Source organism: Podospora pseudopauciseta, chromosome 6 (assembly GCF_035222475.1).
Source record: "Podospora pseudopauciseta strain CBS 411.78 chromosome 6, whole genome shotgun sequence".
Taxonomy (NCBI): domain Eukaryota; kingdom Fungi; phylum Ascomycota; class Sordariomycetes; order Sordariales; family Podosporaceae; genus Podospora; species Podospora pseudopauciseta.
Genome location: NC_085895.1, coordinates 2,061,296 through 2,074,709, shown reverse-complemented (window position 1 = coordinate 2,074,709; position 13,414 = coordinate 2,061,296). Strand labels below are relative to the sequence as shown.

Below are 13,414 nucleotides of genomic sequence, written 5' to 3'. Positions count from 1 at the left end.
CTTGCGGCTCAATGGGCGGGTTCGTGGGATCTCGAACAGGACGGAGGGAGAGGGAAGCTTTGAGCGCCGCATGCAATGACGCTCAGTGGTTCCTTGGTCCATCCCGGCTAGTGCCGGGTCCGGGTTGAACCTCGGCCAAGCGGCGGGGGCTACTCTAGAGTCACCCCTAACCCTGAAGCACATGCATGCCTTTCATTATCCAGACCTTATCAGCAACAACACCACATCAAAACAACAGAATGAACAAGCAAAAAAAGACCAAGCTAGATAGGTATCAAGGACCGACTGTATATCGCCCAGCAACAAACGTCTAATGTTCGAAGAAAACAAAAAACCAAACAGGCTCTCCAATCAAAACCACCACCCGTGTGTAACCCTGACCTCAGAACTACCAATCCTCCCACTCGTCCTTATTATTCTGCTTCGGAGGCGCGGAGGAAGAAGGCTTGTTCCCACCCAGCGCCGAAGTCCCAATGGAGTTCCCGCTCGTCTTCCTGTTGTCCGCCGCCGATGCGAAATCATCCCAGAACGCCCTCTTGCTCTCATCAAAGTTCTCGCTCCTCACAGGCTTATACCCACTACCTGAAGGTCCCTCCACAAATCTTGTGAACCCTTCAGAAGCAGTCTTTGTGCCAGCCTGAGCAGCCTTGGCCGCATTGGCAGCAGCAACACGAGCTTGCGCGGCAAAATCTGACTCGGCAATCTACCATCGTGATATCAGCACCTAGAACCCCAAGATATCAACCGTAAAACATACCTGCTTAGCAGTAGGCTGAATAAACCCCTCATTCACCGTCTTCGCCGTCTTCGCAACCGAGCTCGTAAACCACCCAAACCCCTTACTCAACGCCGCCACCGGATCCTTCTGCAAATCATCCAGCCCCGGCAACCCGGCCTGCTGCTGATTACTCCTCTGCGGCATCGATGTCCCCGAGCTGCCAAACCCTTGATACTTCCCCCCCTGACTCGGGGGCAAATCTGCCGACCTACCCGCATTCCTCTCCCCCAGCTTAGCAAAGTAATCCACATCCACCTTGATCTTCCCCCCGCCCTGCGCAGCATTCGCTGGACTCCCCGTCCTACTCCCTCCCAACGGTGCCGCCGGCGCCGGTGAGCTCTTGGCCACCGGTGTCTCCTTCTTCTGCCCGGGAACATACTCCCTCCCCTCAACTTTACAGCTCAACCTCTCCTTCCACTCTTCACCCACCTCCCCTGAATATCGTTCCGCAATCGTCGCACCCTCCCAGCTCACCCCCATCATCTTGTTTGTCTCGTGCTCCTCAAAGAACTTCTTCCAGTTCTCGTTCCCTCCCAGTCTCATCCTCTCGATTTCGGCTTGCTTGAACGCGTCCATGCTGATTGATCGCACAAAAGAGATGTGAACACCCAGTCCGCGGTGAACTCCGGCGCAAGACAAGCAAATAAAGATTCCAAACTTGGGGGATGCCCATTGGGGAGACGGGGCGCCGCAGTCGCAGCAGAGGGAGTTGCCGGGTTCGGATTGGATCGTGACGAGCTATTACGGTACACCATCATCAGCATCTAACGGTGGTTGGGGTGGGAGGAGGACGGTAAGAAACGAACCTTGCTCCTCGTCTCGGGATCAACCTCCCACATGGCGTTGGCTGCCATCTTGCTTCCTTCTGTATTTGTTTCCCTCTGTACTGTTCTGTTGTTTCGGCAATGTTTGCAATCAATTCTCGTCGTTATTTATTCGGGGGGGTTCGTTGCGTTGCATCACAGTCGGTGTGTTGCAAAAGAATGCAGTCGGAAGTTGTCGCGTGGCGTTTGAAACCAAACGGGAAAACGGGCGGCCGTGTCGCTTGAGTTCCAGCCCGCGAAATTGAACAGCTCCCGCCCAACCTACCGCACGGCACCACCTAAAAAAGCCACGAATCGGCTCCGGTGTGTCAAAAAAAAAAAAAAAAAAAAAAAAAAAAAAAAAAAAAAAAAAAAAAAAAAAACCTGCCAGTGCTAGCTACCTAAGGTACCTAATAATGTCCGATGACACAGTATTTGGCGAAGAAGTTTACACTTCTAACAAAGACCGCAGAGCTCCGACCATCGATTCTTAATTCATCTCTTGTATCAGTGGCCAGCCCCACTTCCCCTGGCCGCGACATCCTACCACTAACTTTATCAATCAACTGCGAGAATAACAGGACCTCGTGGCAGGAGCTCGCAAGCTGCATGTCAAACGCTTCTCCCCTTTCCCTGATAGGAAGTCACAACGCCATCTTCACGAGTACAGTGAGCCGGTCATTGAAGAGATGAAAGCGATGAGTTTGTTCAAGGTGAAATGTAAGGCAGTTGAGCACTCTTATACGTAGCCACGCTTACCACAAAATAGTTGATGTACACAAGTAGGTTAACCCATATCATATAAATATCTCTAAAGGGCTGTTAATTGTATTTAAAGGCCTGGTAACTATCCTTCAAGGCATAGTTCATAGTAATAATATAGGTCAACTTACTGTTGCTGTGTCAATTATTTTGTAGGCAGGGTGTCCAATCAATCGACTGCGAGAATAACATCACTGCAGGAGTTCGCAAGCCATACCAAACTCTTCTCTCCTCTCCCTGATCAGAACGCCAGGCAAAGCTACCTGCACAGGCGCAAGGCCTGAAAATTGAAGAGGGAAACCCAATGAGTTGTCTGTACCCAGGGTAAAAAGTGCAGGGCAACCGAGCACTCTTCTACATGAATGACCCCTGAACCCCTGAATCGAGCTCCACAGCCACCCCCCAGACCACCAAAGACAGAGACCGCACCCATTACTATGTACCCAACTACCTACGTACATCCCTCAAACTAGTCACTATCGACATATATCTCCCGGCGCCATTCGACCACCTACTTGCCGCTAGCCCACTGGGTCAAGCCTTCGGGGTACGGCCAGTCGTACCACGTCTTTCCCAATTCGAGGAAGTGGATTCTTGTACCTGTCAAAGAGTCTCCCGTAACGCTCCATGAGCCTTTCCACCCCGCTCATGACAACACATTTCTCGTTTGAACCCGAGACGCGCAGCGAAGTGATGGTGTTGTTGGCCGTTTTAAGCTGTGACTTCACCGACGAGAGCGAGTTGGCTGTATTACGATGATTTGCCTGCTCCGATGCCAAGAAGTTCATCGTCTGCTGGTGGGCATTCCGCCGGGCGGCTAAGGCATCTGCGGTCGCCTTCTGGTTCATCTTCTCAGTCGCGAGGGAATTGGTCGTGTTCCTCTGGTTCGTCTGCTCCGTAGCAAGGGCGGTTCTTGTGTTCTGGTGGTTCGACCGCTCCGTCATGAGGGCGTTAATGGTGTTCTGGTGGTTTGCCTGCTCGGCCGCGAGGGCTTTGCTTGTACTCTGGTGGTTCGACTGCTCGGTCGCAAGCAACTTTGCCGTTGTCTGGTGCTGGGTCCGCTCAACTGTGAGTGCATTGGCCGTCGCCGTATGGTTTGCTATCTCCCTCGAGAGCTCCCCCTTTGGAACCATGTGGCTAGCTTTCTGAGCCTCCACGCTGCCAATTGTTTGCTCATGCCTTGCCTTCTCCTCAGCTAACTCGTTATCACGTTCGGCAACTTCAGCTTCGAAACGGACGATGCTGGCGGCATGATTTGCCTTCTCCTCCGCCAACTCCTTGTCGCAATCAGCAACTTCGTCCTCGAGACGGGAGACGCTCGCAGCATGGTTTGCTTTCTCCTCTTCGAGCTGTTTGTAGAGGTGCTCAGGGTCGTAGTCCTCCTCCCGCCTCTCAGCCTCCTCAAGTTCGGCCTGTTTCTTTTGATATCTGTCCGTCTCCGCCGCCAGGCGACGGTCACGATAAGTAATCTCGGCTTGGGCATCATCGAGCTTCGACTCAGCATCAGCAGCCGCCCTCCTAGCAGCCTTGATCCCATCCTCGAGGTCAATCATCTTCTGGTTGGCCAAGTTCAACCGCTTTCCCGCTGGCGCAACCTTCGCTTTTGACGATTTTTTGAGAAGTTCCAGCTCTGCAGTGACATCTCTCCTCTTGGAGTGCTCCTCTTTCAAGTTACCCACAAGCTCCGCCCGGGCGCTCTTCTCCTTAGCGAGCGAATTCTTGACCATGGCGAGCTTCTTATTACTCATGACAACATCAGACTCCAGAGCTGACACCTTCTCAGTGCTGTCCGAGAGAGCACTCTGACTATCCCTGAATGACCTGCGAAGCTCCTCCTTCTGCTCCTCCAGAGCTTGTAGCTCCGACTTAAGGCTGGATATTTCCGCCCGCAGTACCCGCTCAGTCAACTTGTTGTCCTCCGCCCCCTCAGTCAGTCTGGCGATACGTCCCCGGAGCACAACAATCACATCGTTCAGGGCTTCTTCCGTCTTGCTAAAGTTGGCGTTGGTCGCGTTCGCATCCTCCAGCCTAGCCTTGACCACCTCTAGCTCTGTCTCCGCCTCCATCACCTTGGCTTTCTCCCTGCGCAGATCATCCATAGCAGCCCGCTGCCCCATCTTCACATCGTCCAACTTCTTGCGAATGCTCGAATTGTCAGCAGTCACCTTGGTGAGGTCCCTTTCGAGGTTGGAAACCATCTCATTTTTGCCTTCCAATCGGCCTCTCATATCCTTGAAGGGCCGCACCAAGGTTCGCATTATCCAACTCAAGCTTCGCATTCGCAGCCCCAATATCAATATTCCCTTCCATCCAGCTGTCATTATTTCCTTGCAAAACACCAATCTCACTCTCAAGATCCGCTTTCTCATCCTCAAGCGCAGCATTCTTTCCTCGCAGCGTTCCGTTCTGTTGGGTAAGCTCCTCAGCCTGGGCAGCAAGGCTTTCCTTTTCCTTAACGAGCCCATCCACAACCCCTGACCTGCCGCTCACAATCCTCAGTCATCAACCGAAGCTCCTTTTCCACCTCCCGCTTCGCAGCCTCCAACATCCTAAGGCGAATTTCAAGTGCAGAGTTCTCATCAGACAGCTTGTCATACTCCTCCGCCCGTGCATCGTCCTTCTCCAGCAGCGCTTTGTAGGCGTCCTTGAGCCGGGTGTTGTCCTTCTCGACCCTATTCAGTGCAGTTCCGGGAGTCGAGTTTTCATTTTCGAGAGCCGACTTCTCCTTCTCGAGGCAAGTTTTCTCATGTTCGAGAACCGATTTCTCCTTCCCAAGAGCCTCCTTCGCCCCCTCAAGCGCCTCATTCTTCTCCTTCAGCCCTCTCACACCCCCCCCTCCCCCCTTGAGACTCTCCATCTCCAGTTCGTCCTTTGGTATCCACAACAACACCACGATCTTCCCCAGGCCCATCCCTCCCACCCGTCAAAGCTCCAACTCCTCGACCGAGTTGAGCAATGACAGAGTCAAGAAACTTCTACGGACGCAGCAAGACAACATACAGCCTCCGCTTCAAACGTCCCATAAACATCTTCCTCCGAATAGTGAGGCAGAAATTGGACTACTCACCAAATCAGAGTTGATCAACCCTCACCACACACCTCTCACCACCCATAGCACTCACTTTTACCACGCCCCATAACTTTGATCATCTACAAATTCTCACCACCCAAACTCCCATCTATAACTCTCACTTTCACCACTCACCACCCACCCCCCACACAACGCTCCACAACCCTCACTCTCAGCACTCACTACCTTCACCTGAAAGTAATGGAGAGTTGATCGGTAATGGTTCCATACAATAAAAATTATGGTGAGCAGCCGCCGTGAGGCTGCAAGTTTGACAGTGCCATCAATTTTGTTCTGGAACTCTGAGCGCCAAACTGTTCCATCCCGTGCCCCTGCAGGAATGCTCACAACCACCACAACACCATTCCAGGCACCGTCGTCATGATATTGCAAAAGAACAACTTTTCCTTCACTCACCCCGAGATCCCATTTTGGCCTCATCACTACATACATACATGTCCATAGTACACCACCCGATGAACTGTGCAGAATCAAATGTCGTCTACTCCACCAAAAAAATCAGGCAAAGAGGTCATGAAAATTAATGAGTATTCGTGTGCCAAAGCCGAGATAATTCTCCTCCTGTTGTCTCAACCGTGAATGGAGCCCTTATGAAACCCCAACCTCGAACCAGACGCCCAGGAAACTATTTCATCTGCCGCTTCATTTTCATCTCTAACCATAACCGAAATCATCCACCCATTCCCTGTCGTGAAAAATGCAACCGCAAAAAAGTTAATACATACGATTAAGAAGATAGTCGGGTAAAGATAACGAAGTCATCATCATCATCTCCGCCGATATCGTCTTGCGTCCCCATGCTCATCAAGGGTTGAGCATTTTTAAGCAGTGGTGGTGGCAGGAGCAGCTGCGGGCGTGGCAGCCGCCGGGGCAGGGGCAGGGGTAGCAACAGCCGCCGGGGCGACAGGAGCCTGCTCCTGAGTAATACCCTCGGTCTTCTCGTCGGCCTCGTGAGCACCGTGAACGTCATCGTCAGTCTTGTCGGGGCTGTCGATGGCGACCTTGACGGCGATCTCACGGCCATCGATGTCCTTGCCGTTCATTTCAGCAACGGCCTTCTGCTGCAACTCCTCGGAAGCCAAGGTGACGAAGCCGAAGCCACGTCCCTTGCGCGGCTCACCACGGGCCTGGAGCTTCTTGATCATGAAGCGGGGGATGGGGCGAAGAGCGATCTTGGCGGACAAGGGCTGGTAGGCAGCAAAGAGTTCCTTGAGCTGGAAGGGGGTTAGCATGTTGCACACAAGAAACCGGGACGGTGATCACAAACCTTCTCCTCGGTCAGGTCGTAGGGGAGGTTGGCGACCATGACCTTGGTCTTGGAAGGAATGCCATCGGCGGGGGGACCACGCTCACGACGCTCACGGGCAGCGCGAGCCTGGTTCTTGCCAGACTTGTCCTGGTTAGTGTTGGCTTCGTTGGTGATGTCCTTCAGGGGCTGAACCTGAGTATCGGCGGCAATCTCAGCGGCGTCGCCCGAGGTAGCACCGTCCTCCTTCTTCTCGTCCTGAGCAAAAGTGTTAGCTTGAGATAGCTCTCGTGCCCTGAGCTCGAAGACAACAACTTACGTCACTGCCACGGCCACCGCGAGCGCGTCCACCACGGCCGCGGCCAGCGCGGCCACGACCACGGGTAGACTGGCGGCGGCGCGTGCCATCAGCGTTGGTGCCCTCGCCGGCACCCTCAGTCTTCTCGTTGGCCTCGGGCTTGCGAGCGAGCTGAACAGAGACCTTACGCTCCAGGATCTCCTTGCCGGAGAGCTCAGCAATGGCGCGCTCAGCTTCGCTGGGGGTAGAGAGGTCGACGAAGGCATAGCCGACGGGGCGGTCGGTGCGAGGGTTCTTTGGGATAGAAACGGACTCACTGCACGAGGCGATACATGGTCAGCGATGGCTGAAAACAAAGTGCTTGTCAACAGTGAGGGACGGCCAAGCTTGACCGGCTGCGGGGAACAGGCGTAGTCTAGCCCGCTGAGCTGTGGGCCGCATGAGGCCATGGTGCTGGTGCAAGGTAGACGTGGCCAGCGGTGGAGTGGCAGGACCAGGCATCAAGCGAAGCAGCGGTCAAGCAGCAACGACAATAACAACACCAGGAAACAAACATCACCAAGCGCAACTCGACTCGAGTCGACCCGGACACCGTGCTTGACGGCAACCAATGCATGTGTGAACAAAGAAAAAAAAAGCAAACAAACTTACACAAGGTAGCCCTTGAAGAATTCCTTCAACTCCCCCTCCGTTGTCGCGTAGGCAAGGTTGCCGATGTACAGGCGGCGACCTTCAGCAGCGCTGGCAAGGACGGCATCGTTGTTGTTGGCAGACTTGTCGTCTGTCTTGCCAGTGATAGAGGTGTTGGCCAGAGCGTTGGTAACGTCATTGACGGCCGCGGCAGCAGCGTCAGCAACTTTCTCCACGACGGTAGACATGGTGATTGATAAGGATGTCGGTTGGTGTTGATGGAGTCGATCCACAAGTTGATGTGACGGGTGATGACTCGTTGAGCAAGGCAACGGGTGAAGCGTCAGGTAGTGATGGAGGGAGACGTTCACGGAACGAGTATTAGAATTGGACTCTGGGTCTGGGGGGGAGTTAGAATAGGGTAGCTTGGAGCCCTAGAGGTCTTGAGAGGTGTGGTTGACGAAGGTTGAAGCTGTAGCGATCCTTGGTGGTTGACGTGGGGAGAGGGAAGAAGGGGGAGAGCTGTGAGTCGGCGCGGCCAAAATTCAAATAATTTTTCGCAAGCGGCCGAGTGGCAGGCGTGGCGGTGGTACGTACCTGGCCTGAACAGCAATTGCCTGGGGGGGTGGGAGACGGAGGTGGGGCCCAGGGAAAGTGCAGGGCAGCAGTCAAAGGCAGGGGTGCGTGGTGAAGTGGTGCTGCGCCCCACCACCAGAACTTCTGGGGGAAGGAGGAAGGACGAAAGACGACAAGACTCGTCGATGAAGATGTGTTGTATATGGTGATGTGGAAACACATGGGTCTAGCAAGTACATACCTCAATAGGTGATCTTTACTATTTGTTTGTGTCGAGAAAACAGAAAATACGGTGTGTTTTGTCTTGGTGTGGTTCGGTTCCGTGGGTTTGGCGCGGGGCAGGAAGCTCAACTTATTGTTTAGCTTATTAGGTTTTTGGCGGTTGTCGTTTCTGTGTGGGTTTTTAAATTCCAAGTCAAGTGGTGAGCCTAAGAGTTTCAAAGTCGAAGAGGGAAAGTATATATCTCAAAAACCTCCCCTCATTCAATGGGGCCCGTGCTCCGGATTTCACTCAAAGCTCAGGAGATCTATTGTCATTGACTGAATAGGAAAGTGGCTCTGGACCATCGTATTATCTGGAGCCATGGCGAACATCAGACGAATTTCCATCTCGGAAAGAGCACCTACTCTACTCACCACATGGACATGGAGATACAGAGGCTTTGTTCAGATAGACACTTCACCAGCAAGAGTGTAGTGTCGATGTCATGATACAAAGCTAGTTGACGATATCCGTAGTGTCGTGGCTCTACCAGCACCACCCTCGCTCTCTCTTTTCCTGGCGCTCGGTTGAGGTTGCACCAAACGGAAATGAATCATGAGCCCTGGGCAGCTCTATCAGGGGGGCAGTGTTGGTGGAAGATGATTATAAATGCATATATATACCCAAGAAGATCGATCCGGTATGCTGAATAAACAAACCACCCATGAGCTGCATTGTAGTCTCCATCGTGTGTTTTAAAGCCATCCATCCAGCTGTATATAACAACTCATAGGAAGCTGGAGGTTTGAGATCATCGACGGCCCTTGGCGAGCTCGGAGACAAACCCTTGTCTTGTCTTGGTTCATTCCACCCGGGAGCTTGGGCGAACAAGCCCAATTCAGTTTGGGGCCCGCCCGGCTGCGGGAAACGCAAAGAGAGGCCTGGTCCATGCCTAACCAGCTCGGCAACGGGAGAGTTGGTGATCAGAGATCATGCTGATCGCCAGCCTGCATCTCTCTCTTTTTCTGAAGAGATATATGCAGCGGTTGACGACGCACACATGAAAAATGGAAACAAGAGATATTGTGCCAAATCCGATGACACAATGGCGCCCGATTGGCTGATGCCCCTTTTGCTGTTAGTGGCCCGCAAGGGCAGGGTTGGCATGACAGGCGTTTTAGCGGGGAAATTGGCACTGGGCCCTTGGTCGACAGGGTGAGAGGCAAGGGCAGCTTCCAGACGCTTCCATCCACACCGCCCCCATCCTGTCCGTTCACTGGTGCTTTGACACGGCGATTCTGCACTGGTTGTTTATGCGTATGCAGCTGAGGTGTACAGCCAGATTAGAAAAAGGGGCAACCCTCTGACCATAGAAATAGGGGCACATCTTGGCTGTCAGGTTGTATTTGCAAAGAAGCTGAACCACGGCGCCGGCGATGTTTATCATGTGTCCACCTCTCCATAAACGGGCTCCGCTTTTGACCTCATTGCTGCCCGTTGCCCCTCATTGCCCCCAGCCTTGATTCGAGCATTGTCCAACATCACATCAGCTGAGAATGGCAAACTCGCCCCTGGGAATGGAGTCCTTGCGCTCAGGGTGTTTGAAGACGGAGGCGGAGAAGCACGGCCTCTGTTCTTGGGATTTGAGCCGAGCTGGAGATGCTCCCAGATGACGGCAAGGAACCCGATGTTCGGAGGTCCGATCCGGGAACAAAGCTCCAGGATAGCGGGACGAAAGCTGGGCCGGGCCGGTTTCGGGACCGATCCGATAAACCACGGAGATCTCACATTCAAGCTCCTGCTCAGCCTTATCAATCAGTAAAACCATTCTGTAGTTCTACAACCACCATTGACCAAGTTTAATTCAACTTGCAATACCAGATATTCGACGACATCGCACATCCAAGAATCAAGCTTGGAGATTTTATGACTCAAGCATCTCTTACGATTTTTTGGGCGGCAAGCTCAGTCACAAGTAACATATAAACTCGAAGATTAGCACTCAACCCAGCAGCATTCTCGGTCATCTTGACGGACTCGCTATCCAAAGGTATACTATGAGTATACAAGTGGAGAGCCCGGCCAAGATGGCGCAACTGGCATCGCCTGTTGAAATCGAGGGGAGGAGCATGGCCATCCTTTACGGCTCAGAGACAGGAAATGCTGAGGAAATCGCAATAGAACTCGAGGATATGGCACGGAGGCTGCACTTTCATACCAGGATGGATGAGATGGATAGCTTCAAACTGGTTGGTCAATGCCCATGGGAGCAACTTCACACTCTATTCACTTGAAGACCCCGACTGACTCTCCACTCACCTTGCAGTCAGACCTCTTGAAAGTCTCACTGGTGGTCTTTGTAACTTCCACAACTGGGCAAGGTGACATGCCCACAAATACTCTAAATTTCTGGAAAAATCTTAGGAGAGAGAAACTCAATAACAGCAACTGCCTCGGACCTGTCAAGTTTGCGATATTCGGCCTTGGTGACAGCGGTTATCGAAAGTGAGTTTGCTTGCCTTGTTATTCAGTTGTGGACATGACTTGCTAACAAAACTGCCAATGCAGGTTCAACTGGGCAGCACGGAAGTTGCAAGTGAGGCTCCTGCAGCTTGGGGCAACAGAGTTCTTTAGGGCTGCCGAGGCAGACGAGCGCCACAACAACGGGTAAGCAACTTTGATCTCAACTTTATTGGCAGCTCAACGGATTACTCGATATCTCTAACAACACACCGCAACCATCGACAGCATCGACAGCATATACCTTCCCTGGAAAGAAGAGTTCAAGGCCGCTTTGTTGGAGAAATACCCACTTCCCGAAGGAACAGCGCCCATTCCCAACGACCAGCTTCTTCCACCAAAGTATTCGGTACGGGTTATGCCGACAATGGAGCCCCTTCCAGCAGACAAAAGCGCCACCCAGAGCGCCCTTTACTCCCATGTTGACAACCCCACGCCTCTATCCCAGCGTCGGTTCGAACACAACCAGCGACAAGATGCCACTTTCCCCGCCTGGGAAGCCCGGGAAGACCAAGGCTGGGAGATCCGAACGGGAACGCCAGTCGACGTCCTAGACAAGAACAATATCCTCAAAGACCACCCATCCAAGTACTCTCTCGAGACGACTAAGAAGGTCGGCCCGAGAACTCCCCTACCAACCAGACTGGCAATTCCTCAAGGTGTATTCGCCAAAGTGGTTGACAACGCCAGAGTCACCCCCTTTGACCACTGGCAAGACGTCCGCCACATTGTCTTTGACGTCTACGGTGGCGAGAAACTCATCAGCAAGGTCAGCGACATGCGCGGCCAATCGATACTGTCGATCTACCCGAAGAACTACCCCGAGGACGTCCAAGAGCTGATCAACCTCATGGGCTGGAACGATGTTGCTGACAAACCCCTGGACATGTCCAACAAACCAAAGCGTGTCTTTGACAGGGTAGACAGCCAGCCCTCCACCCTCCGCGACATTCTGACAGACAACCTCGACATCACCGCCATCCCGAAACGGAACTTTATCCGCGAGCTGACCTTCTTCACCAAGAACCGAGACGAAGTCGAGCGTCTGTGGGAATTCCTCCTCCCGGGCAACGAGCAAGAATTCTACGACTACACCTCCCGCCCCCGCCGCACCATCCTCGAGCTCCTCTCTGACTTTCCCGGCGTGAAAATCCCGGTCGAGCGAGTCCTCGATTTGTTTCCCGTTATTCGCCATAGAGACTTTTCCGTCTGCAACGGGGGAGCCTCTTTGACCGAAAACCAATACGACCCTGACGCCCCGAACGGGACTCTACCTGTTTTTCCCCTTCGAATTGAGATTCTGGCTGCTCTGGTGGAGTACAAGACCATTATTCGGAAACCGAGACAGGGGCTCTGCTCGAGGTATTTGAAGTATCTTGCAAGGGACACGCCCTTGACGGTGAGGATCAGCCCGTCGAGGGGGGAGAATGTGATGATGCCGTTGCCGACGGCGGTGCAGAGGCCGCTTATTGCTGTGGCGACGGGGACGGGGATTGCGCCCATTAGGGCGTTGATTCAGGAGAGGTTGGAATACGAGGTGGATACTCAGGTGGGGGAGACGGTGCTGTTTTATGGGGGGAGGAATAGGGATAGGGATTATCACTTTGGGGGGGAGTGGGAGTATATTAAGGGGTTGACGGTGTTTCCTTGCTTTTCGAGGGATGAGAAGCCCGCGGCGCTGGAGAAGAAGGAGGAGGAGGAGAAGAAGGAGGGGGGGAATGTATGGGAGAAGCCGAGCAAAACGGAGGAGGAGGAGAATGTGGAGTTTGGGATTGTGGAGGAGATGGATCCGGATAGAGGGAAGAGGTATGTGCAGAATGAGATTAGGAAGAGGGCGAAGGAGGTGGCGGGGTTGATGAGACGGGGGCCGGTGGTGGCTGTTTGTGGGAGTGCGGGGAAGATGCCGATTGCGGTGAGGAAGGCGTTTGTTGATGTGCTGGTGGGCGAGAAGCTTGTGAGGGATAGGGAGGAGGGGGAGAGGTGGTTGGGAATGAGGGTGGTTTATTGGGAGGATACGTGGTGATTTTTGGGGTGGCAGCGCGGGGGACAGAGGGCGAGGAGTGTGGTGAAATGGAGTTGGGGGAGTTTGGGTTGGAGTAGGGGTTTTGGAAGAAAAATGGGATGGCGAGCGTTGCTTCGAGTGGGGGTTGTGTGTATATGAATACATAGTGCTATAGGGTTGTACGGAATATCAAGTATTGCTATCATGATGAGGCGTTGCTGGTGACTGGTTGGGATCATCGGTGATGATCAAAAGGCGTTATTATGCCGAACTAAAATCATCACACCACATCATCTCGGGGAACAATATCTACAAAACTTTTCATTTTGTACATTGACTACACGTATCTGTCTGCTTACACGGGTATCTTATCTGCACACACTGCAATGCTTTTTGGTAGCTTCTCCTCCCCATGTCTTTTTTTCATCTCCCCATCCCATCATCTCCTCCGCTCAGCTCCTGAAGAATACGGCTAGTATTTATCCATCTTTTCCTCAATGTACCAA

The 13,414-nt window shown here is 53.0% G+C and overlaps 4 protein-coding genes across 4 annotated transcripts; 1 reads left to right on the top strand and 3 right to left on the bottom strand.

The window, feature by feature from the left end:
• Nucleotides 1-388: 388 nt before the first annotated feature.
• GCS1 (ADP-ribosylation factor GTPase-activating protein gcs1) lies at nt 389-1,632 on the bottom strand (the record flags this gene model as incomplete). Its single annotated transcript, XM_062914017.1, has 3 exons — nt 389-703; nt 758-1,516; nt 1,585-1,632. 3 exons carry the CDS (start codon nt 1,630-1,632, stop codon nt 389-391), a joined length of 1,122 nt encoding a protein of 373 aa, XP_062762922.1.
• A 1,232-nt stretch (nt 1,633-2,864) lies between these two features.
• On the bottom strand, nt 2,865-5,162 carry QC763_601670 (uncharacterized protein; the record flags this gene model as incomplete). Its single annotated transcript, XM_062914018.1, has 1 exon — nt 2,865-5,162. Exon 1 carries the CDS (start codon nt 4,806-4,808, stop codon nt 2,865-2,867), a length of 1,944 nt encoding a protein of 647 aa, XP_062762921.1. The 5' UTR covers nt 4,809-5,162.
• A 528-nt stretch (nt 5,163-5,690) lies between these two features.
• Nucleotides 5,691-8,192, bottom strand: QC763_601680 (uncharacterized protein). Its single transcript, XM_062914019.1, has 4 exons — nt 7,630-8,192; nt 7,000-7,294; nt 6,702-6,938; nt 5,691-6,648 (listed from the first exon to the last, which is right to left on the bottom strand). Exons 1-4 carry the CDS (start codon nt 7,854-7,856, stop codon nt 6,256-6,258), a joined length of 1,152 nt encoding a protein of 383 aa, XP_062762920.1. The 5' UTR covers nt 7,857-8,192; the 3' UTR covers nt 5,691-6,255.
• A 1,425-nt stretch (nt 8,193-9,617) lies between these two features.
• Nucleotides 9,618-13,116, top strand: TAH18 (NAPDH-dependent diflavin reductase). The gene is made up of 4 exons (XM_062914020.1): nt 9,618-10,635; nt 10,713-10,891; nt 10,955-11,053; nt 11,135-13,116. The coding sequence occupies exons 1-4, from the start codon at nt 10,444-10,446 to the stop codon at nt 12,927-12,929; spliced, it is 2,265 nt and encodes a 754-aa protein (XP_062762919.1). The 5' UTR covers nt 9,618-10,443; the 3' UTR covers nt 12,930-13,116.
• The last annotated feature ends 298 nt before the right edge of the window (nt 13,117-13,414 follow it).